The sequence below is a fragment of the Myiozetetes cayanensis genome, unplaced genomic scaffold, assembly GCF_022539395.1.
Source record: "Myiozetetes cayanensis isolate MyiCay16 unplaced genomic scaffold, myiCay2020 scf5-8, whole genome shotgun sequence".
Taxonomy (NCBI): Eukaryota; Metazoa; Chordata; class Aves; order Passeriformes; family Tyrannidae; genus Myiozetetes; species Myiozetetes cayanensis.
The window spans coordinates 84766061-84792359 of NW_026087742.1; the positions used below are offsets into that span (position 1 = coordinate 84766061).

Below are 26299 nucleotides of genomic sequence, written 5' to 3' on the forward strand. Positions count from 1 at the left end.
TATACTGAAAAATGTCTGCATTCTCCAGCTGATAAATTATTCATATGCAAATTACTGGGACAGATCTAACTGTAAGCTCTCTCAGAATCTCTGGCAATCTTCAGTCACCATAATAAGATGGGAAAAATCTGTTTGTACTCTCCTCAGATATGTGACCACGTTCTGTTTAAAATCCCAGACTATATCAGATGCCTGAAAGTCTCAGTGGTAGCAAAAGGGATTTGGAGTCCTTTCAAAGTGATAGTGAGAATGGGGCTCTAATGAGCCTAGCCCTTGTGATGGCACAAGAAAGATTTTTCAACACCTGCAAGCTAATAGAGAATAATTAAAAATGCCTATGAGCTGCTAGTGAAAAGTTAATTCACGGTCCAAAAGTTTAGCTCTAGTGAGTATGCTTTACTTCATACAATTTTTGGCTTCTTTGCAGCATTTTTTCTGGCATTCTGCAGCACACTTTATCAAAACTTCTGTCTTTACAGAATTCCAATTGCCAATTCCCACAGAGCAAAAAAAATGCAGCTCACTGAAACATGATGGTTCTCTTCTTAGTCTAAAAATGTTGCTTAAGTCACTGTTCCAATTTTTCAGAATAGCTTCATGGACTTAATGAATTCTATGTTTTTTACAACATTTATTTCTCAGAATATATTTTAAGTTTTGAAGGGAAATAATCTTATTTTTGCCTCCATTCACAATGACATTTTTTATACATATTAGTAAAACATTAAGTATATTTTCTAGTGCTTTTTATTCCAGTGCCCTTACTTTAAAATAAAAAATTTAGAAGTGGAGCTGTGGACAATACTCCCCTCTAGGGGCAGAAACAGAATTTGCAATATTCTATTCAGCAGCACGTAATTTGTAAATTACAGTAGCAAAATAAAACTAATAGGGCCTCCCAAGTGAAAGACAACCAGAATTATTAAGTCATTCCCAGAAGAGAACACTGCTGCTTACAAAATCTGTCTAAAGGACATGTTGTGTTTCTATATTCACACAGAAGGGTTTTAAAGCCGCACATATATAGAAGCCCGTTTGTCTGATTTCCCTAGCAACATACACCCCACCAACTTCTGACCTAGACAACATATCACCAAATGCAATATGTGCGGAGCGCATTTTTCTTTATAAGTAAACATGTGTGTCATGAAAACGTATGCCCTGACAAGTGCTAAAGCTGGAAGTTTCCTCAGCTGATCATACTGGTATATTTGGAAGTGAAATAGGATGGAAGGTCAGCATCGGCTTGGCTGCTTCCCTCCTCTTCATTCAGGCAGCCAGATGCGAGGTTGCAAAAGCAATTCAGGCATCTCCGTCAATGACAGAGGGTCCAATCCTCCCTCCACATAATACTCCTACGTACAGTCTGGGAAGCTCGCAATTCCTCCTTGGAAACGAAGAGAATGCAGAGCTAACAGAGGGTTGTCTACACATCCACAGATCCTGAGAACTGAGTAAGCCTGATGGGAGCTAGAGGAAATGGGGCTGAAGCCCCAGTTTGGGCTCAGTACCTTCACAGCACACTACCACTGAGACAAGCAGCTCTCCCCTCAAAAAGCCCAGTGCTGCCTAGCTTCTCATGAAAAGCCATCTTAGGAAACTGCTGAGCTGTTACCTTCACCAGGACATGCCAAGGCAGCTGAAGGGGCTTGCTGCTTGTCACAGTCACCTCTGTACAAGTTAGGAAGGGATCCTCAAGCCACCTCCTGGCACAGCATCGCTCATGCTGCTGAAACACCCATCATGAAAATCTGCAGCCTCTAAAGAAACACAGCTCCATGCGTGTTAGAAAAGCAGGCTCCTGACTCATGTTTAAGCAGACACTCTCTAAAGTTATTATTTGCAATAGCGGAAGGCAAGCTATTTTAAAAGTTTTGTGCTCCATTTCTTATCACATATGTCACAGTTAGTGGAAATTTTATTTCCGCACGCATGCACATCCCCACACAATACTCTAGCAAAAAAAAAAAAAAAAAGGGAGTTATGTTGCATGGTTTTTTAGGTTACAAAACACTGTTTCTTTCTGTAGTCTACAAAATCACCAACCCCCAAAAAATCAGGGGAAAAAGGACTGAGTGGAACAGTGAGAAAGTCTGTGTCAGACCCGTATTTTTCTGCAGCTGCATATGTTGAGCTTTTCCTCAATATCGTACATGTGGCATCTGACAATATTCTGCCATTTGCACCCAGCAGACATCCATCAGGTTAAAGTCACCCACAAGAACAAGGGCTGGTGATCTTGAAACCTCCACCAGCTGCTTATATTCATCACTCTCTTCATCCTGGTTGGGTGATCTATAACAGACTCCCACCAGGATGCTGGCCTTGTTGGCCTTCCCCCTGATTCTGACCCATAAGCACTCAACCTTATTGTCACTGACCTCAAGGTCAAGAGAGTCTCTAACAAATAGAGCCACCCCTCCACCTCTCCTACCTTGCCTGTCTCTTCTGAAGAGCTCCAGGTGCCTGTGTACAAAAGCATAATCTCCTTGAGCCCCAACAAGTCTTAACCACAGGTCCTGTAGGTGAACTCGGGACTTGCACTCCCGATGTGCAGCATCGTGTGGCCCCACAGCAGGACACAGCACCAGCAGGAGTTCAGCTCCCCACTTGGTTGGGATTGCCTACTGGAAACCCAGGCATCTCAGCACCCAGCTTCAGGCTCCTGAGCACTTTACTGGGTCTCAGGCCTGCCACTCTGGGCTCTGAATAGCACTTTGTTGCCCAGTAGGTTTTTCCTTTCATCTCTTTTTCAACTGTTATCCATACAACTATGCTCTTGGAGAAAACCGTTTTGAAGATAGACAGCAGTCTTAATTACTACTGGCTAATTACCTTTAATGAGCAAATTGCCATACACTGATGTGGGATTTGGCCTGAGAAGAATTTCACATAGTCCTCTAAAATCACCAATATTATATCTTCTATCTAGGTTACGCAATGATGAAGCTTGACAGTATCCTCTAATCAGATGAGAAGCATGACCCTGAAGATCTGAGACACCAATATAACGTCTCAGATTTGTTTTCAGGATAGTACTTGCTAAAGCAGCTTCACAGTGCTGCTGGAGTATTTCATTTCTCCCTATGATCATTTGCCTTTTAGTACTATTAGTGAAATGAAAAAAAAACCAAAAAAAACCAAAGCTCCAAGGGTTTGAGATGTACTGCCCCAGAACAAAGTCTCAGTTTCTGGTCTTGGAGACTGTTCTGCTACAGTCTGCACTACAGCTGCAAATACAAACAGTAAGAGAGAACAGATCTTCATAAGAAAGCTGAACTGAATCATCAAATCTGTTGAGAATATGCCTTCCATTTAATCAAAGGAAATATTTAAGCACTAGCAGTATTCAGAAGCTACAAATTAATTGGTACTCGTAGGCAGTGATTGTGTTCTCCATTTTTCTTGATATTCACGTAAATACATGTGAAAGATTGGTTGCCCAGTTCTCATAGGAGTGGAGAAAGTGATGCTCCCCACAAGTATTTGCAGGGTTAGTTAGGAATCAGCATCAGAGGAAATCAATCCTGGTTATTACCTCATGGTATACAGCAGAGTGCCATCATCCTCCAGCCGCAGAAGTTTGTTTGGGGTTGTCATGTTGTGAGCAATAGACTTCTTGCCATTGTGGAAGAAAGTGTCTGGGGTCCAAATCTTGCTGGCAAGCAGGTTGTTAAGAGGGAGGCGTTGCATAGGTCCTTTGAATCGCAGCCTTTCATCTTTCCAGCTTTGTCGGAAAAAAACATCAATGGTGTATTCCTGGAACAAAGAAACAGTCAAGGTATTGCAGGATCTGAATAGAAGCAATAGTTCCAAAAATGACTTTAGCAAAGTAAATACAACAGAGTTGGCAGCCACATGATAACTTACCATTTCTGTGTCTGACACAGGACCAAAACTGGTAACATAGATATCTGTTTTCACCTGAGTTATTCTCTCTGTAATAAATATGGACTTTGCATTAGTAATTATTTTAAGATGCAAATACATACTTGTGATGCATTTATCTATTTAAAATTTCTGAATCACTCAAAAATCCCCAAAAGCTGGAAATTAAGAGTATGCTTGAGGAAACATTTCATCCTTGATCAAATGCAGGGAGTCCAGACTCTGTTCTTCTAATTAGAAATAAACTAGACCTTCAAGAATGTTATTCCTCTGAAAGGCTTCTACAGATCACAGAAACACAGAATCATTTGGGTTGGAAGGGACTTTAAAGACCATCTTGTTTGAACTGCCCTGCCATGGGCAGGGACACCTTCGACTAGATCAGACAAAGACCCATCCAGCCCAGCACTGAATGTTTGAATGATGGAGCATCCACAACTTCTCTGGGCAACCTCTGTCAGTGCCTCACCACCCTCACAGTGAAGAATTTCTTCCAAATACTGAATCTATATCTACCCTCTTCCACTTTAAAACCATTACACATTTGTCCTATCACTACACTCTCTGATAAAGGGCCCCTCCGCATATTTCCTCTAAGCCCCTTTAAGCACTTGAAGGTTTTTATAAGGTCTCCCCAGAGCATTCTCTTTTCCAGGCTAAACAACCCCAACTGTCTCAGCCTGTTTTCATGGAAAAGTTGCTCCAGCCCTCTGATCATCTTGGTAACCTTCTCTGGACTCACTCCAACAGGTCCATGACCTTCTTATGCTGAGGCCCCAGAGCTGGACACTACTCACAAAAGCAGAGGAGCAGAATCACCTCGTTCAACCTGCTGGTCACCCTTCCTCTGACACATCCCACCATGCGATTGGTTTCCTGGGCTGTGAGCACACATTGCCAGCACTTACTCAATTCCCACTATAGGATGAGATGAAGTGTATCTCGGAAGGACCTATTCCCCTCTGCTGGCTTGGGTGATCTGCCTGATTTCAGACATCTATATTAGAGATGTTCAAAATTAGGTGAAATTATTTCTGCCCTCAAGTCTCTAAGTCCTTCTGGCATCTTTTCAAATCTAGTACTAATTTAATTTAAGGGCAGAAATTTCAGAAGTTCGTTACATAAGATAAGAGCATTGAGCCCTATTTTCAAGCATTTCTGTGTAAAGTGAGAGGAGAAGGAGAGAAAGGGATGAAAGCAATGTGTTGGTCTCACAAGAGGAAGGGGTGGGGGTAGCCAGATTAAAAAAGGGCCAGGAAGAAACATAACAGATGGTTTACACATGGGTAGAAGATGAGAGAAATCTGGGGGATAGAGCTGAAAGAGGGCTCAGCAAGGTTAGGATGGCAACCTATTCACATGCTATTCACTATTCACATGCTGTGGTTTTAAAATAGCTGCTGTAGAGGTTATCAAAATGACATATCAATACAGATATTCTGTAGTTGTCTAAAAATGAATGGTTTGGTGATCTGTTTTGAAAAGAGATATGTGTCACCAGCAGAATTTTATATAGGCTGACCAGTAAGGGAACCTTGCAGCAACCTGCTAGCATATTGTCTTGCTCATCTTAGGAAGTACCAGAAAGAAAAACCCAAACTGTATCCAATTACAGAAAAAATGCATCACAGATGCTCTCCTAAATCAACCTCAGATGACCTCAGTGACTGAAAGAAGACAACTTTCAGTGATTTTTTTTTTATTGTGGCCCATTTGCTAGGAGACAAATCCACTTCCTGAACTTGGTTTAGTTAATCAAACACAACTCCCTCATCAAAGCCAAGAGCAGGTACTCATTTGGAAGGGCATCATGTAGAGGATGGTCCTGTATAGCAGGGGACTGGCCACAGCCAATGAGTTTTCCTACCTCCCAGTCCTGGGCGCAGTCGGTTGTCGTAGCCGTCCAGCAGACCATCCAAGATCCTGGTGAATATAGTGATGTTATCATTGGTGTCCTCTTTTCCTGACGGTGTTGGCGTTTGTGAGAAGCTATTTCATGCAAATGAAAGAAAACATGTCAAAGGCCACGCTGGTTCCAAGGGGCTTCAGTCTCGAGGGAACTTTGCAATGGAGCCACTGAGCCTCTGTCCTCTCCCGCTGCTGCAGCTGAGTAACACAAGGAGCTGCAGTGATTTCGTCATTGCTATAAGCAATCCTAAATAGCTCTCCCTGGAGGAGGATCCAAAGAATGATCCATGCCATGGAGGTACAATCCTGGGGAGCTGGATCAGGGAACACCTGAGCCCTTTGACCCTCTGTCCATAATGCACGGGTAGATTCCTGTCCCCCGTGCTGCCCTGGCCCACATCAGCACCACCATTTCCCAAGTGCTGGCATTTCTCCATCCCCTGGAGGGAGTAAGGTCAGCCATGGGACCAGCAAAAGCTGTTACTGGTTTTTGCCAGGTTGGCTCTCCATTCTTTAGGAACTACATCAGCTGGCAGGGGAGCTGCATGAGCAGCATGGGTTTGCCTGGGGATGCACCTTCAAGTCTGCCTGAAGGTAGTGTCTAGTCTTTAAATGACAAACAGCTTCTAATTTTCAAAATAAATGTAATTTATTGCCAGAACAAAGGATGAACTCTAACTTTATTTGAGGATAACAAACTCCCACTACATTCAAAAATCCCACTGGGGTACCACTGGGGTATCTGAAAAACGTACTGCTGTACAGAAAACACAGTTCTTCACTCCTCCTCTTTCTTTTGCATAAATTAGTTCTCCCTTGTAGTATGCAAATAAAAGCACTGTGTAGTGGGCCACATTCCATATCTTTGTTTATTCAGATTTGTTTTTAATCTGAACTCTTTTTTATTTCATCATTTTGTCTGCGGCTCAGACCTAGGAAGCTTCTCACAGCTCACAGCACAACTAAAACTTGCATTTTTATATCTGTTTGATTTTCATTTAAAGATGCTTAGGAGAATCCCCTGCCTACTAATGCCTTTGCTTACCTAAAGAATAGACATGAGAGTTATCCATAAGCATGCTTCACCTGCAGAAGCAATGAATGTTTCTTAAGACAACAAGTTTGCTCGCTCTTGGTTCTTTTTCAAGATTCAGCCTCTGCTGAAGTCACCAACAAATGCTGCAGCTGTGAAAGGGCACATAACCCCACCATATACTCTGCCTTATGCCCACTGCCAGCAGATAGGAATTGTTTACGCTCCAGCAACCTGAACTCGATGCCAGACAGTCATCAGGAGATAATTCATAAATAAATAAATAAATAAATAAATAAATAAATAAACCCCATGTTTATTTATTACCAGTCCCCAGGGAAATAAATCAGTAAATAAATAGAGAAGATCAGAGCACCTCTCTGAACAGCTTGCCTTGCAGAATGGTTGCAACACGTGTTTGACTTACCTAGCAGAACAGGATTCATACAAAGAAAGAAGGGACCTCAACTTGGTTTTACCTGCACAAGGCTTCCACTAATGGGACCTCACTGACATCCATGTAATAGATCTGGAAGTTTTAGTGACACCAGACCTGGCTCAGAACAAGCTGCTCTTGGCCACATATCCTCTCACAGACATGGAGACCCCCAGTCTTGCGCCTGTCTCCTTTACAGTTTGTGTGCTTCTGCTGAAAAAGGAAAGGATTGCAAAGCCTCTCAGAACAGGGGAGTAAGGCAGGGCAGTGGGGGTCCCTGAAACACCAAAGTCCATGCAAATGCCTGGATGAGGATCTTCCCTGCAGTCTGAGTGCAATTGGCACTGCTGTGACACTCAGAAAGATCCACACTGCAGAGCCCAAGGCCATTAAGGATCTCCCCTTCAGTGCAGGTGGAGGCATAGCCACAGATCTTGACCATATTTCAGGCCATTCATCTCTTCATGGTCAAAAGACCAAATTAATTCTGTTTTCTCTGCTGTGACGACAACCTCCAGTGAGCAACTGAAGCAGACAAGATCATGGACATGTTTGACTTTAACGAAAAACAGTTAATCCAGCACAGCAAACTGATTACATAAACATTAGCCATCCTTGCATGCTGAACCATTCAAAACAAAAGACTGTACACCTTTTTGTCAATTGTAATCAAAGGGATTCACCACATAAAAGTGAGTATTTACAGGCAGCAGCCTAACGAATGCAAAGGAATTCAAACAGGAGACAGAAGTTACAGATGTTCTTTACGTGCAGCAACCATAACTAACACTTTGATAAAATCCTAGTGCCAACCACAAAAATCCAATACACCTAGAATACTATTTTCAACTTTTCTCATCTATTTTATCTTCTTTATTCATAAGAAAGAGATATGCATCATGCTGTCTGCCTGCTACACCATATCAGTGTAGGAACCCATTTTCATTTTCTACTGCATCTGACAAAGGAGCAGAGAGATCAAACTTCATTTCATTCCTACAAGTTTCATGAGAAGCTGTGACTAGACAAGGGGAGAGCAATCTAAATTAGTGCCTCATTAAGTAAAAATGTAAGGTTAGCAGTCATCTATTCCCTCTGGTTCGCTGACTGGGCCACTCAGCATACACGTAGCTCAGAAACAGCCTCAGCAAGACCAGCCCCCCTCCTCTCTGGTAATTAAGAGATATGGAGGAGACTTCCAGGGTGATTAGGAAAGATCCTGGGAGAGAAGGACAGCAGAGGTAAAATGTAGGTGTTGCAATGGGAGATGAGAACAAGGGATGCTAAATGTGGAGCTGGGATTATTGTAAAGATATGGTGCTGGGGGCACAGGACACAAAGGTTCACCAGTTTCTCTGCTCTTGAAAAAGCTTATTATTTTTAGTGCTTATGGCTGAATTCAAAGCCAACTGAACTCAGAGGGAAGATTTCCATTGAACTATTTTTGTGGGGATGGGACAAAATACACTTAGTTCTCATAACTGCTTCTCTGAATCTAACAAGAGTAATTGATGCTGCTTCCTTCTATCTCAGTTGTGTACATCTCTTACAAGAACAGTACACACACTCCATATACTGAAATATTTCTATATCTCCACAAGAAAAGCTAATTAATAAGGGGAAAAGATGGGGAATCAACTACAGTGAAGACTTACAAAAGTCTGCACGTCTGCAAAACTGCAATCCGATTTTGATTTGGCAGATCACTTCACCCATAAAAAAGGTACCTGATGCTGAATTTCAGTGAAATGTCAGTATGATGGGAAGCTGCATTTGTAGATAGATTGCTATTTGCTCTTGTGTAAATGTTACTTTTTCTTTCACAGAAAGTTGGCATTTAATTTCTATTATTAAGATTGCTGGTGAAATGCGTGTTTTGGAGTAAGGTCTGAGGTTGTCTGTTATGACACAAGACATTTACAGTACTTGCAAAGTTACATACATACATTAGATACTATATAGCTCTACGAATAGAGAGAAAACAGGTGCTACCCTGAACTAATTATTTCCACACAGCTAAAGATTTAGTTTTATCAACATATTACTAGGTAAGCACATTATTGCCCCTCTGCAGTGAAAAATGTTTTTAAAGCAGAAATTTTCAGTATGGATAAAAATAAACCTAGAAAAAAACCTTAGGAAAATGCTAAGAAAACTCAGAGATAATTGCATTTAAAGATCATTATTGAACATAAACTAAATCAACCAGGAATATTTCTCATCACATTTATTTAATATTGCAATTTCAGGGTAACTGAAAAAAATCAGAAGCCACAGAAGGGGCCCATGAGTGTAAAATGTAATAACTCTCTAAATATGCTCATCTACCTCTTCTGATGAGTTCATCATTTACCATTTTAAACATCACCGTCTTTTTCTGCCATCCAGTCAAAATCATAACAGGTACTATTCATAGCTTAGTTGTACTAAGAGGAAAATGCACGGTAGATATTTAATGATTTTTCCCAAAACTTCTTTTAAAAAAAGGGTAAGAAACACTGAAAAAATAACTGAAGAGTATTTTGCTGCTAAAAGATGTATTTTTTTTTCCTCTCTCTCTTAAGAGTAGTATTTCCAACAAGTTGCCTTCATAGGATTGCAATTGCAACTGAATTTCAGACAAATTAACAGCTTGTGGGAAAGACAGTGGAAAATGTACTTGCAGACTTTTGGATACTGACATTGGTCAGATATCAAAGGAAATAGATTTACTTTGCTAAGTTAGTTTCTTGCTACCCCTTCCTTACAGGTTCTTGAGATCTAAAAATGCTGATGTTTTGTGAATTTGTGCAATGAAGATTTAATTCTTTCACATGGGATCATGGGATTAAAACAGAGGAGCGGAATGACTAAAATTAAAAAGCTTTTATACTATTTTCATATTTTTAAAGAATAATTTAATTCTTTTATTTATAAAGAGTACTATTTTACTACCTTCTGGGAAGGAGCAATTTGTGAGCAGTGCAATGAAAGCCTGTTTTTTATAGAGTGACATCTTACAGTCCTCACCCCCTTGCCCCTTTCAGTGTCCTGAATTTCTTCCAGGGTCATTAAACACCTCCCAATACTCTCTCAGCTCCCCAGGTCACTGCACCTGCAACTTCACTGGGAGGCACTGCATGCCAGGGCTTCTCCTACACTAAGTACGTGCTGGCTGGCCAGCAGTTACACACCTGCTATTTGGCCAGCTGGCTGACCAGAGATGCTGAAGCCGTAGCCTTCTGTTTGGCAGTGGGATGGACTGATGTCTGCCTCCTCCAAGAAATTCTAGACACCCACTTAGTTTTCCAGTTACTAAAATTGTCTAAAGGGTTCAAAAAGCTATCTGGATACATGGAGAGGGAAAGGAAAACAGAATAAAGAAATAAACAAACAAGCATGACTGCGTAAGATATGGTAATTCTTACAAAACTGGTCTTTAAAAATATGAGGAAGCATCACAAGTACTTGGAAAGGGATATCCCTGCAGAACTAACTGCTTAGGGCTGCAGAGACTAACTTGAAATAACAGCCTAAAGGAGAGGTATGTTCTGCCTAAATAGTAGGATTATGGTCTTAGTGATAAGGGCTGTGAGCTAGAGAAAAAGTATGTGAAACTACAGACACACCACAGACTGAATTCTTAAGAGTGTACAGAGAAATACCGGGTTGGCTACATATAATTGGTATCTTCTGTTCTCTGTGTTTCTACTATTATAAATATTATTAGCAGATGGCAACTAAGCTGTGGGTACATGAACAACGTCCGTCCCTGTTGGGTTTGGCTTTCAGACAGATTTCTGAAATTGCATGTCCAAAACAGGACTGTGCATCACCAATGTGTCCCCAGAGATGTGCCCGTGGACGGTCGTGGACTTGTGCAATAAGAGCCAGGACACAATAAGATTGGCCAGTGTGGAGCTGAACACAAGCTGCCTTGTCTCACACAGATCTGTGTGCAAGCTGTGGCTCCCACCCTCACAGGGCTGCCACTACCTGGGCTCCCCGAGGGCCCACAAGGAATCCGTCTCTTGTCTTACCTGAAAATGCTCTTGATGGTTATATTTGACTTTTAGTCATTCTCTAGCTTTATTATTAATGTTACGTTTCAAGACAATTATGAACTATCTTAATGCTTAAGTAAATAATTAATGAATGCTTAAGTAAAATTAATGAAATCCTTAAGTAAAATAACTTACCAGAACATTACACAACTCAAGGCTGAATTCAAGCAAGCTTGAAAAAGCCTTGACTCATGCTGGACCGTTTCTGTAGATGTAAACTCATAAAACTGTTATACCAACAACAGAGCAAGAGGCGGGTAAGACTTCACATCCTCTTCTCAGTTCATCTACATCTTTGAATTTTAATTCACCAAGTTTTCTTTAAATAACTTCTACCAACTATGTCTACAGTCCTTCTCTACTGCATATTAGTGTGGTTAATTCTCGATAGTCATTACACATTTATGTTAAACATTAATCACAGACTTTTGTTGAGATTTCTCAAGTAGCCTAGGAGATTGAGATATGTAATTTCTGTTTATTTTACCAGGCATTGTGCATCAAAATCCCCCAAGGTGGCTTTGACTATGTCAGCAAAAACTGTATTTATGATTTAATATAAATATGGAATGACTATGGAGAACTGTAGAAAAATCTGTTTCATCTGTAATGCCCTCCTGTATTTTGGTTTTTAATTTTTGCTCTTTCAACCAATCACTTTTATCAAGCATATTGCAAAACACACTGCAATATAACAGCACAGTCCAAACACGGATGAAGCTAATAAAGAACCTGCTATCAACAGCAAGTGTTATCAGTATTAGATTCCTGCAGTTAATACAGCAGCCTACATGTTAATTGTACCATTCTGTCCTGGAGAGTCAGTCCCAAAGCACTTAGCAAATTACACTCTGAAACTGCTTCTGCCTCTGAAACAGAAGCGCTGGAGCATCCTTTGTCTTTTGAGCAGGGTCAAAATTCAGCCCTAAGGCACTGTGTGAATGGTGCAGTGAATTGGAGCTGTTTATCTCTACAGGCCTGGACTAAAATTACTAGACTAGAAATGGGGGGCAAGAAGGGTGGGGGAAACTTATGTGATGATCTCATTTTAGTGCACAGAAGATTTTTGACTAACTTGCAGAAAACAAGTGTCCTAGTTTCCTCTAACTGTCCTGTTCTGAATATCTGCCAGGTTACGGGTCACACTCAGTCCTAACCTGGGACTTCAATTCAGTATTTGGAGTCGAAAGGGACAGTTAAACCCTCTGGCTTTTGGGTTGTTTTTTCAGGTTTGGATTTTTTTTTTTCCATCCTTGCCTTTCTATTCTTCTGTTAGAGGAGAAACAGTTAAAAGACCACCCCATACCAAGCAGGTCATGCTCAACTATTGCAATGTGCTGCCTTATGCAGGGACGATGAACAGTCAAGGAAGACTTAAGGTTATAGTCACCAACATTTCCTCATTTTGGAAATACTATGTTGAATTACAACAATGTACAGGCAAGTTTAAAACCACTCCCACACTATCTATGCCCTCTTCATTTCTATCACAAAGTCCTGTGAGAGTTTTCCCTTAGACCACAGTGAAAGCAGGAACAAGTTTTTTCAAGCTGGATAAGTGAGTGTACAGCTCTTTGCATCCTTTGTAGAGTGCAGTCCTACAATTGTTCCTATAAAGCACTGTGGTCACAGGCTTCCAGCTACATACACAGGACACACGCTGGAGACCAGGCTACGTTTTGCTTACAATGTGGACAGTCATCACTCAAAGTTTGGTCTTTCTCCTAGTTCCAATCTGGAACAAGTCACTTTGCTTGAAATCAGAAACTGATTTGCATCTCCATTTTGTGTCTTCTTATAGCAAGGAATTGATGGGTGTGCTTGTGAATCAGAATGTTGGGAGGATTCATTTTTTTCTGGTGAAATCATAAATAATTGTTCTCCTCCACAAAGAAGAATCAACCTACGTTTCCTGAGCACTTGCAAAATGCTTTTCCCAGATTCCATTACAGAGCTCAATTTTGGAAAGTTCTTAATATCTCTGGTATAGGAAAAACATATAAATAGAGAGTTTCTGACATTATTTTTCATTTTCTAAGAGCTATACGTTGCAGTGTTTTTTTGATACAGCTTTCAGAATATCACTGTCATGAAAGCATCCAAAGCAAAAATAAGAAAACAGGATTCCCTGCTATATGCTTCAGGGAAACACAATTTCTAATTATTCTAATAAGTTTCAAACTCAGATATCCTTCTGAACAGTCACTATTTTAGCTTAATCACCAGGAAAGCCTGTACTAGCTAGTAGCATGCACCGAGTCCCATTGTTGCAGTTTTGCACTACTGCCTATAACCCGCAACCATCAGGCAAGAGGGAAGGTGCAAGACCCTTACATCACAGACGCAGGAGCAGGGAGCACCACAGCCCCAGCCGTGTTAAACCCAGGTCAGAGCACTCAGAAATTGTAGGCCTGGTCTGTGCCCTTTGTGCCCTCCAAGCCTTCCTGCAACAGCATAAAGAACTGACACGAGAGAGTATATGTGAACAGGAGAGTAAATCACTCCCTTCCCCCTCACACCAGCACATTAAGATAAAATGCAAAGCCTGGTTGTTTTGTTCAGCTGCTCCACACCACACGGAGACAAGGTTTTTCATTTCCTTAAAAAACCCACAGCAAAAATTCAAACACAGCTGGCAACTCACCCAAAGTGGCTGGCTAAACTCATGGAAACGCAGAAGAGGAAGAAGTTTTTGATCATGATAAAGTCAGAGACCATCCCATTGTCCATTCCAGAGGAGAAAAGGAACGCAGGTGGTTGCTTTGGTGAAGGTGCAGCTGTTCACTCTGTTCTTACGCTGCAACAATACAAAAAAAATTGAAAATTACTGCACGGACAAACAGCGGGATAGCTGAGTTCAGCTAACACCGCATCTTCTCATATCTGCGTTTTTCACAAACTTATCTAGGCTTATGTAAACATCAGCTGTTTATGTAAAGTTGTATGTCTTCAAGGACATGTTTTACCTTCTGCTGACAGCAAACTGCAAAACAGGAAAAATTCTTTGTGGCCCAGTTTTCCCTCATATTCATCTGTTGTATAAGTAACTAAAGAAATAGCCACCATTTTCCAAATGCCAATTTCAACCCTTTACCTATTTCAACAACTTCCACATGCCTGCAAACCCAGGGCTGTGTGCAGCCTCCGCATCCTTTCCTTCCATCGCAATTTTTTCCCATTAAATACCCGGCTTCCCTTTCCAAAATCCCAGTTGAAATGCCAAGAAACACCTACTGCTTCTTGGAATTCATGCTGCTGATGCACGGCTTAGCAAAAGGAGGGTGGGTTGTTGGGGGGGTGGGGGGAGAGGGTAAAAAGTGACCTTCCTCTCAAAGGCACATAAACCTCACGCTAGCACGAAGAATGACAGTAATGTAGCTGCTCCAGTGAATGCCGCTTTTTGGATACCTGCCTCAGCGACCAGATCACCGATTTCAGCATTGTGCACTAACGTTTTCCTCTGTGCCCTATTAAAAACAAAACAAACAAAACAAACCAAACAAAAAACCCACCAAACCACAACAACCGCTCTCCCCAAATAAACACCAAAACAAAGCCAAACAAACAAACAAAAACTCAAAACCCAACAAAAAAACCCAAACAGACCCCAAAACTACACCCAGGGGGGAACTGGCTGGATTTTCCACCTCAACCCTGTGCCCCCGCGCTACATCGCTCAGCAACTTACTCTCCCACCCCGCAGGCAAGGCAAGACACCCGAACCAAAAGCCGTCCCCCGGGGCTCCCCCCGCCTGGCCCGCGCTACCCCGCAGCGGGTCCCGCTCGCTCTGCGCCGCTCCCTACCGGGCACTGCGGGGCCGCCGCTCCCTTCCGAGCGCCCGCAGCCCCGGCCCGCCCGCACCTGTGCGGGCACCGCCGCTCCCTCACCGCCGCCGCCCGGGCACTGCGCCCCGCGGCTCCGCGGACAGGGACACCCACCCGTCCGTGCCCGCCCCGCCGCCCCTTTCCCTTTTCCCTCTTCCCTCCCCAGCGCCCGGGACGCCCCCGGGCTCGCCCCCGCCCCGCCCGCCGGCCGAAGTTTCCCGCGGCCATGTGCGCGGAGGGGTCAGCCCGGGGGTCCGCGGCCAGCGCTCCCTGCCGCCCTCCATCCGTCCGCCCGGCCGGGCGCGGGAGCCCGGCGCTTACCAGCCGCCGGCGGGGGGACGAGGGCGAGGGGGCGGTGTTTGCCTGAAAGTTGCGGAGCGGGAGCGGGAGCGGAGCGGGAGCGGCGGCGCTGCCTCCCGGCCGCTGGCAGGCGCGGCCCCGCCGCAGCGCCGCGCCCGCGCCGCCCCCGCGCCGAGACCGCGACTGGGAGCGCGGGGAGGTGTGCGGGGCGCGCCCGACCCTCGGGGACCCCGGCGGGGACCTCTCGGGAAAGGGCAGCTCCCGGAGCCGTCGCAGCCCCGGGAGGCTTCAGCGGCTCCCTGGGCTCCCCGCGCCGGTCTCCCGGGAGCAGGTCCCACCGAGCGTCCCACGGGGCTGGGTCCCGGGCGAGTCCGGCCGGCACCGGCTGTTCTCGGGGAGCGGGAGCCCCTGCCACAGCCCGGCCGTGCGGGTGTCCTGCAGCCGTGGGGCAGGGACACCCACCACGCAGGAGGCTTGCTGGTATATCTGCTCCTTACACCACACATGTATAAGCGTACATATACATACACACACCCGTACATACCCAGATCTGTATCTATACTCCTCTTCTGTAGCCAGTGGACCTGACCTAAATCATCATAGTCTTAAATGCTGAAGTGGGGTTTCATATCCACAACATAAACTCTCTTTGTACATACTCATTATTAGACATCCATGTTTCATATCAGTATTAAAAATTCCAGGAGACTTGCAGTAACTTCGAGGTCTCCTTATGATTGTGTGTGCTGCTATTCCAGAAAAATGGATGCACTGCTTCGCAGCCTCAGTCATGGGAGCATTATACTTGCTGCGTGTTCATCACGTATATAATGTACTGCTTGCAGATGCATTTTGAACTTCGTGAAAGATGAAATGAGTGTTGTATGGTGTTGTATGATGAAATAACTCCCGGTTCCCGGGGATTCCTTGGGATGCATGCATCATTCTGCAGCATGCGCATGTTACACGTGATAATATATGATTTCAATGTTTACTGCTGTGATCATACTTTGAAATAACACTCCAAACTTGGCATTAAATTACGAGATCTAACGAGGTAATGCCCATCTTTAAGGAAGCATTATGGATCAATGAAGCATTTGTCTTTTCCCTATATCCATAAAAAACCCCTATGAATTTAATCCCTCCACTGAAATCAATATTGATTCTGTAGCTCATTGCCACAGAGGGTGCTGCTGTATGCGTGTCTAGTCCATGGTATGCACCGTCTGAGTTGAAAACAGGTCCTTAGGAATTTCAGTTTACATTTTTTCCCACCTAACAAAACTAGAAATGTAGCCCCAGGGATAATTTCTGTGTAAACAATGAATAATTTTCTTAGTATCAATCGAGTGGCATTTTCTCAAGCAGTTCTTTCTAATTCCTCTCTTCAATATTCCCTTGAGACTTATCAGGGGTTGAACTACATGATATTTAAAGGTCCCATCCAACCCAAACCAGTCTATGGTTCTATGGCTCTGTATCTGGTGCTTATCTGTATTCGAGTTTTACAGAAATGATTTATGATCTTAAATGAAGAGCCAATGACATACGTTGTTCCTTGGTGACTTCAATAAATATGAAGTTGTGAATGAATGTTGCTATCAGAACAGCTTTCCGGGTGCTTAAAAATATCTAAGTAAAGTAGTATGAAGCGCCAGTAGTTTCTCATGATAATGTTCTTGCCTAGGAGCGTTTAAATTGCATTTTTTACAGTGCTTTGGTTTCTGGTACGAACTATTTATATCTCCATATAGGTGATGCTGTAAAAATATGTGAGCTTTAAATAATTTTCCAAAAGCGAGACATAGAAATACAAGCCTAGACTTTTGTGCAAACGGGTGAGAGCTGTGTGCTCTGGCCTCTTGCTCCAACTCCCCGGTGAGCAGAACTGTGCCTCGGCTCCTCTGACTAGTTCCATCTTCTCCACGAAGCCATATGTTGCAGATCTGCTTCTCAACAGCAAAGGCAGGAAGCGCTTAGCAATCGGGGGAGCAGAATAGCAAGAAAACGTTAAAGCAAAGCTTAAAGAAAAAGAAAAGATAAACAAGAATGATACAATCACAGAACAGTTTGGGTTGGAAAGGGATCTTAGAGATCATCTAGTTCCACCCCCGTGCCATGGGCAACACCACCACTAAAACGCCTTACTCGGCGAAGGGGCGAGCTGAGGAGTGCGGGTGTCACGCAATCCGGTGCCGCCCACGCCGCGCCGAGCCCACCCGCTCCTGCCACCGTGTCGCTGTCACCGCGGTGGGCGACCTCGGCCAAGGGCTGCTGTTCGCGCCGCCGCCGCCGGAGGGCAGCACAGCTCCACACAAGCGGCCGGGGACAGCGCGGGGGGCTCGGGGAGCCCGGCGGCGCCTGCGGTGCCACGGACCGGGATGCTCAAACGCTGATCGCGTAGGTTTTCGGGCTGCATCCCTGCAGGACGGTGGCTTTGACCTGTGGTAGCAGTTATTACCAGCAAGAGAGAGATCGCTGCTTTGAAGATAACAGTATTGTACGTGTCCTGCGCTTCTTCAGGCAGTCCTGATTCACACTTACCCTGTTTGCAATCCTTAGCCTCCTTGTCAAGTTTGAAAGGATATGTTGAATTTAGTATGTAAAACAATTGCTTTGTACTGGGGTCAAGGAAATGTTTTGGCTGGTTGGTTGGTTGCTCTCTGTGCTGGTGTTTAGCAACAGCCGGCACGGCCATTCCATACTGTGATTTTCCTTCAGATTTGGTAGAAATTTTGTGTGGTCCCTCTATGACATTTCTCCTCCCTACTTCATTAAGTAGTGTTGCTTATTTGTAGGGATGAATGTATTTGAGCTACATCATTCTCTACATGGGACTGAAACAATAGTGCAGGAAAATTGGGCTGTGATTTTTGCTGTGGTACAGTACACTTGGGAGCTCACTGGGAAATACACACCAACCCCTAACACTGACACTCAGTGTTAGAAAATGGCTTGTTTTGCCAGCAACCAAAGGCATCTCTGTAACTGAGATCAAGTCATTCCTTCTTCCAAGAGAGCTACAGAAAATTCACAAAGTTGTATGAAGGTGTCAGAATTGAGCCAAGTAGGCTCTTGGAGATATTCTCTTCTACTAAAACAATTCACTTCCGACATCTAGGTGAAGAGGACTAGCTGTTTTCTTTAAATCTTCTGCCTCTGGCCTCCTAGCTAAGACTCTGGAAAAGGCAGCACTTGGAATAGTGACTTTGCTGATATAAATCCTTTTCCAATAGAGAGCAGTCTGAATTCATCAGTCAGTGAAGGAATCCCTAATCATCAGCTAATACTGACTCAGCCACTCTCAACACAGAGACTGGATCTGAACAAAAAGTGAAAATCTTGTTTTCACTCCTTTCTTTAATAGTATCTGTAAAGACCAAAGTCAGAAGGCTTTTACTCACTCCCGGTGAGTGCTGGGTCCAGCTTTGGACTCCCCAGTATGAGAGAGACATGGGCATAGTGGAAACAGTCAAGCAAAGGACTAAGAAGATTATTAAAGGAGTGGAGCACCTCTTCTATGAGAAGAGGCAGAGAGAGCTGGGACTGTTCATCCAGAAAAAGAAGAGCCTTAGGGGAGAAACTCATCCATGTGTATTAATACCTGAAGGCAGAGGGGCTGAAAAAGAGGGAGACGGACTTTGCTTAGTGATACCCACTAACAGTATGTAAGTCCAATGAAGAGTGGCTGAGGAAGCTGGGGTTGTTTAGCCTGGAGAAAAGGAGGCTCAGGGGAGACCTTATCACTCTCTACAATTACCTGTATCCAAGTAGGGTTTGGTCTTTTCTTCCCAGGCAACAAGTTACAGGACAAGAGGGTCAGGTTGGACATTAGGAATAATTTCTACACAGAAATTGATTATTAAGCATTGGAACAGGTTGCCCAGGGAAGTGGTTGAGTCAGCATCCCTGGAGGTGTTCAAGAAATGACAGGATGTGGCACTTGGTGCCACGGTCTAGTTAAAAAGGTTGTGATCAGTCAAAGGTTGGACTTGATATCTTGGAGATCTTTTACAACCTAAGTGATTCTGTGATTCTGCGACAGGACAAGGTACAGTAGGCACAAATTAAAACCCATGACATTTCCTCTGAACACAAGAAAACACGTTTTTACTTTGAGGGTGGTCAAACATAGGAACAGGTTGCCCAAAGATGTTGTGAAGTCTCTGTCTGTGGAGACAAAACCTGAAGGTAAATGATCCTGGGAAACCCACTGTAACTGACCCTGCTTGAGCAGGAAGTGGGCCTGGCTAATCTCCAGAGGTGCCCTCTAGCCTCAACCATCCTGTGGTCCTGGAAGCTATGAAAACTATGTCAACCTCTGAAACCCTCTGTTACTTTCCCCAGACTATTTCCCAACTGTATCTGGCAGTGAAATGATACAAACAACCTTGCTGATGTGAGAGGTAATAAAGTCTGATAGACTTTGAAGCATTTGGTGTGTTTCTGAATGATGAAGAGGGATATTGATAGCCTTTTTCCCCTCATGTATGCCCACTCTGTAATGCCATGGACACCTTTAACAAGTGATGCTGATGCTTCTGCATGCTATTTGTTGTGATACCCAAATCTGCAGGTTCAAAGGTCTTAAAAATTTCATGTGATGCTAATCCTGAGCAGGTTGCTTTTTGCATGCATTCAGTTTAGAAACAGATGAAAGGCTACATTTTGTCTTTAGCAGTTCATCCTGTCTGTTATGGGCAACCTTCAGACCATTTGCAAGTATTAGACCAACAGCTGAGCAAATATTCAGGGTGTGCCTGAATACTGTTGTCATGGATTTATAGAATGCCCTAAGGTTTAGTGTTTGTGAAAACCACTCTAGGCACCTTACAGAGGTCCCTACTCCAAGATTAGAGCCCTGGGTGCTGGAAACCCTATTTCTCAAAAGTGGCTGGCAGGAAATGAAAATTACTATCTATCTCTATTGGATACTTTGCCCCATTAAATCAGACAAATGATTCCTAGATCTACTCCTCTCACCTAAAGGAGTAGAGAACATTTCTAGCATTTTTCAGACCCATGTAATATTTTAATAACCTAACCTTTGGATTAGAGCATTAAAGCAAAGATTGTCTGTTATTTGAAGTGACATCCCTATCTTTCTGCACCCATATAAAGGGGTTCCATCTTTTTCCCTGAACCCACTTCATGGTCTAAGTCCTTACAGTTCCCTTCTCCCTTACCTACAGGTTAACCCAGCTGGTCCAGATTTACAGTTTAAATTCCACCTGTGTGGCTGAGATGAGTGTAAGTGTTGAAATCCTAGCACTGGTCAATGAATAGCACCTGGCCAGGGCCAATGCTGGGGTCCATCAGCCCTGGCACTGCCTCTGAAGCACCTTTGCAGGGAAATGCTGCACTCAGGTGGGTTTTGACAGTTCACTCCTATCAGTTCAGCTTGTCAGTGAGACAGTCCTTTTTTCCTCAGCCCTGGAAAAGAGAATTTCCTTCACACCAGTGGACAGAAATGTGAAGTCAGAGCATGGAGTCAAACTTGCTTACGAAATGTTTTTCCCATGGAAGAATTGTTTTATTCATATTCATAGGTTTTATTCATATTCTTACTAGGTTCAGATGTGAAATCTCCCCCCTGTTCCTACAGTCTGCCAAAGTCTGCCCTTGAGATATAAACCATGAAAACCAAAGGGACTTGAAATGCATCCTGAACTGCTAGATCACAGTCTTAGATTCAAGAGGTGAAAGGGTCTACCTGACAACAGTCAGTCTTGAATCACACAGTCCACAAATTTTTGTAGCAGTATAAACTGTGACTTTCTGGTTTGCTTTCCACTTGTTTTATAAGAATACATGCTGTTTTTTCTGTGTATTCATAAACTGCAGCAAATCACCTCCTCTGTGAGTATTATATCCCATGAACAGGGGCCTGCTGTTCTCTCACCTTAAATCTGTCCCTGATTTCTTCTCTTGTTGGCATGATATTTTTAGCAGAGATAAGACTGTGGATGAGTGAGATTGGCCTTGCAAGTAGATGGAGATTTGAAATAAGGGTCTCACCCAATCAAAGTTCATAATGTGATGTTACTTTGGATTTGATGTTCTTTATTAACAAATTGATTTAATGGACTTATACATAGTGGATACAGGTGTGAAGTTCAGATTTTACTCACCTCTGAACTGGACCAGTTACAGGTTTCCTGCTTTGCAACCACAGACGTTGTTCTAATAGTGTGGAAATTACAGTGCAAATAGGTGAATTTAAGCTTCTTAACAGGCCTAGTGAGAAGCAGATGTATTCAAAAGACAAAGTTAGCAAACAGAAGCATATTTTGTCTTCTCAGTCTGTGTGCTTTACTCAGCAGTGGCAGTCATTGTATCCTGACATTCCCAGGTGATTGCCTCTAGATCTTCCAGCTCTCCAGAATTTAACTTTTAGACATGAAATATATAAACCATACTTTTTTTTTTTTTTTTTTTGCATGGAAAGAGACAATAATGTGAAGGATGCATAAGCATTCTCTAAACAAGAGAGTAGATTATATGAAACAGTGGTGATACATGCTTGTGTCTAAAATCTTCTAGTTTTCTTGTGTAAGCTTAAGCGTTTTTTTTTTGCACACAAGTGAGCATCAACTCAGAAAACCTCTGAATCAGAACTTTATGATCCTATCATATATAAAATAGCTTTGATTAATTTATTCAAATTGGCTAAATTTACTGGTTCATATTTTAGCTAGTTAGAGTACCAGTTATATCTATATTTGAAAAATAATGGGTCGTTAGGGTGGTGCTGTATATAATCTTTAAGGCCTCAGTTCTCTGGGCTGGTGATTTGGGTGCATCTTTGCTGTATGGCACTGCATGGTGCCCTCCTTGTGAGGATATCTTTAATGATACAGTTGAGCAAAACCCCATCTAAGTAGGAAAGAACTTTGTGGAGAATATCTACAAAATTCAGCTTCATACATATGACCTTAATCAGGCTTAAACTAGAGCATATGAGTTCTGCATCAATATTCAAGGCTTTGTGCATACGCTACTGTACATGTAATTCCTTCATAACAGGAAGGAGATAACAAATCTTGGAAGGAACAACACAGGAATTCATTGAACTAAGAGGGAAGGATCAATTTTGATAAATTCTTTATTAAGTATATATTCAAATATTCATAATGGATGGAAGGTGAATTTACTAATGGACAATATAGAACTATAGTAAACTAAAGTACTAAGTGACGTTAAGGACAGAGTATTTGAAGTTTAGAAATTGGTTAAATACAGACAAGAGGTACCAAAATCTATTTGACATTTGGAGTACATCTCTGAATTTTATTATACATATATATGTATGCATACATCTCTCTCTCTCATATTTAGGTTATAAGCTCTTCATATCTATGCATATTCATACATGTATGTACATATCAAGTCTACTTGTAAATTGGGTTTTGGCTATGTAAAAGCTAAGATAAGATTAGATTAGCATGTTTTAAGTTGTTGTGATGAACTCAGTTATTTTTTGGCTGCTATAGTTTCCATATTTATTGCCTTTCCCTGTGTTGTTTATATGTGTGTTGGGCATACTGACAGAACTCATTATTTGTGTTTCTGATCAATATAGGTAACTGTCAAAGATGCCAAAAAATATTAGTATCCACTTCTGTAAAATTTCACATAAGCTTTCCAGTCACCCTGTAATGATTCATTATAAAAATTAGCTGCTGCTACAGAAAAATACATTAATGTATACCGTTTGGAAATCTGTAGACACAACTTACATTTATTTTAGGATTTGCAATGTACTGATTTTCAGGCTGAATTTATTGGCAAGGGTTAGGTGGGAATAAATGTTCTCAGCAGTTCCGAATCCCATTAAATGTGACTTCTGTTGTGTAGATTCAAGTGATATAATCAATAAAATTCCAAGAAAAATGAGTTTCTAAATTGTTTTATCTAGAATTAGCTTTTACAGATATTGAGCAGAGCTGTTAAAAAAAAAAAAAGAAAAGAAAAAAAAGAAAAGAAAATAACCTGACAGTGCCTTGTTTTGAAAAATATATTGATGGAGATTTCACAGTGATCTATATATAACAGTACAGGATGTTAAATATTAATGATTGAACTATAGCAACCATTATAATATACCACCCCAATGCAGGTGATGCCAGTCCTACAGCTTCGTAGGAAAATATTTTGTCAGTCCCAGTGCAGTAGAATTCAGAAAGATAAAAATAGTAACATATGTATATCAGTCAATAAGCCAGATTTTCATGCAGTATAAATTAGCCAAGTGAAGAGCAGCAGAACTACACCCATGCATCAGCCAAGGTTATGCCTGGAGTGTGACCCAGCAATTATGATTCAGTCAATGAGAGTTTGTTTGGATCTAAAGAATGAGATTTGGCACAAATATTAAATGGCGGAGGGTGTTTCATTTTAGTAGAAATTTATTCAACAGAAAATGCAGGTGGCTTGCTCACAAAACCACTGCAGAGCAGGCTTAAATTTGCCAATATGTATTAGTCAATGGAAAAAAGTAGACTCAAATGCTAGAGTTAACAAACATGTTTGTTTTAATATTTCTAAAAAGGTTAGTAGGATGGAAGAAGAGGATATAGTTGCAGAAAGAACAGCAGTGAGGAGTCATGCTTAAGCCATGCTTTGGACATTCCCTTGGACTGTGAGAAAGTCAGATTAACTCTTGCTATGGACAGTCATTTTCTTTTTGGCCATAGGGAATTTTTTATGGATTTTCCTTGTTCTCTCCTCATAAACTGTTCCACTTTTATAAAGGCGAGTGAGTGTTCAGCATATTTATGCTGAATGTAGCAGATCTAAGTTCATTCCTGGATGCAGAGTGTTTTCCTTCACTACTTGTGCTGCAGCTTTTGAAGGAAGCAAACAGGCATATGAACTGGAGGGACAGGGCAGCACATTGTCCAGGTCCGCAGGCTGCTCATTTATTGTGTCTGGTCCTTCTTTAAAGTCCACAACAACTCTATTGGCTGCATATTTTTGAGAAACAAGATTCCTTGCATAAGATAAGCTGGGTTTATCACCACGCCTTTCACCTTTAGCAACTGAAAACTAGTTTCAAGTTTGGGGCCCTGTATTTTTAATGGATCAGACTGCCGGTCAATTATCTACAAGAAAATTTTCCTGTTTGTCTAAACAGATCACTTGTGGATGCAAGGAGCTAACACCTGTATTAATTTTAGCAGCCAAAGAGTGGGAATGGTCAATAAACACAGCATCTCAGCTGCACAGAAGAGGATCAAAAGAATAGCTTCAAAGAGAAAACAGTGACTTAAATAAAATATGACCACTAGAATGATTGCAGTTTGATCTACTGGTGTTTTTCCCAGTTTACTAAAAAGAAAAAAACAAGAGCCATCAAATGTTAATCAGATGCTTTTTGTGTAGAGAGTGCTGGAGCAGAATCCTGGGTATGTCCAAGACAGCAGGAGGGAATGAGTTTCAGATGAAGAACCCAAGAAAAAAGACATTAAGCCTGACAGTTTTCCACTCCTACTGCATTTCATCATAAAGTGCCACTTTGTTGAAATCAGATTGTGGTGCTTTTATCACAGCTTTTTGAGTTCCGGTATCTACACCACGGAAAAGCAAATTACACACCCTGAAACCACCAGCACCCCACCAGCTAAGGCATTCACCCAGGCATAGGCAAAACCAGGTTCAAAACCCTTTTGTAAACACTGGAGTGAAGTATTAGTCTCTTAATGTGAAGATAAATCCAAAATTCTGGCAGCTGACTTACAACTGCACATCTTATTTTATGGATGACCAGCTTGAGCTGCTCAAGGCTTACAGAGCATTTGCAGTGGTAGTCAAAGTTGGTGAGAGCCGTGGTTTCTCAGCACCTCTGACTGCAAGGCTGTGCAGTCTCCAGTAAAGTGCACAGGGTTTCAAGCCATGAATTTTAATCCTTGCTCTGCCACTAATTCACTGTGTAGCTCCAGGCAACTCCCTATCTCTTCAGCTGTAAAATGGGAATAATAATAATGGTTTCCTATCTTTCGGCAGCGATAAATTCATCTGTGTTCTTGAGGCATGCGAATACTACAGTGATGAGTGGCCCAGAAAAGACCATGAAAAAATGAATAATTCTGTATTTACTGCAGGCTTTGGGTGTGCAGTAAATAAGGCACTGTTAACTGGCTGGTGAAGATTACTTTTCTAAGTAGCTGCTTATTCAGTAGGTAATGTGTAATCAGTACCTACTTATCCTGTGTAATGAATGATAAAGGGTTCCTTGGGGGAAAAAAGGGAGGCAAAGACACATTTCAAGAAAAATCTTAGTACTGATTAACAGGAAAGTACAGTTAGGAGTTTGTCATCCATTTAGGTTCTAGTGTTCTTCAACTTTAAAGCTCTTGATTTTGGCAGCTACCATAATGTTATTCTGAGGCAATTGTCTTCTGTGCAGGTACATGATTAGGTATAATAATAATCCCTACCATAAGAACAGGGACAAAATAGCATTTTGACTGTGCACATCTATCATTCTTCATATGCAATTATTTCTGTCTGAAAACCAGGAAAAACAAATATGACCTCTTTTGTTTTTTGTTTTTTTTTTACTCCAATGGCTGTTCTGATTACACCATCATATTCCCACTATTATATTTGCAGTTTTCTGAGTTCTCAGATTAGTTTCAGGGTAAGCAACCTGTTCAATTTGTTGCAGTGTCTCTCTCTTAGTACACAAATAAATTTCTCCCAAAGGGCTCCTCTTGTAAAAAATACATTTTTGATGTTTAAAGTAGCAAGGAGAAGAATGAATACATGAAGACCACTGCACAAGGTGGTATCCTAACACTTGAGTTCTAACTTTATTAGAGTAGTCTGAGCATGTTTATCCTGCAATTTAACTGCTTATTA

At 42.2% G+C, this 26299-nt stretch overlaps 1 protein-coding gene across 6 annotated transcripts in view; it reads right to left on the reverse strand.

The window, feature by feature from the left end:
- Positions 1 to 16261, reverse strand: part of GABRA5 (gamma-aminobutyric acid type A receptor subunit alpha5) — a 54467-nt gene extending 38206 nt beyond the window's left edge. Inside the window, exons 1-5 of one of the 6 annotated variants that reach the window (XM_050334196.1) lie at positions 14721 to 14969; positions 13953 to 14105; positions 5756 to 5877; positions 3871 to 3938; positions 3539 to 3759 (exon numbers count right to left, since the gene is read on the reverse strand). In XM_050334196.1, the coding sequence (XP_050190153.1) occupies positions 3539 to 3759; positions 3871 to 3938; positions 5756 to 5877; positions 13953 to 14038 (497 nt within the window). In that variant the 5' untranslated portion in view covers positions 14039 to 14105; positions 14721 to 14969. Of the gene's footprint in view, positions 1 to 3538; positions 3939 to 5755; positions 5878 to 13952; positions 14106 to 14402; positions 14498 to 14716; positions 14973 to 15454; positions 15554 to 15977 lie in introns of those variants that run through there. The other 5 variants (XM_050334193.1, XM_050334195.1, XM_050334191.1 and 2 more) reach the window with 5 other exon arrangements.
- Between the last annotated feature and the right edge of the window lie 10038 nt (positions 16262 to 26299).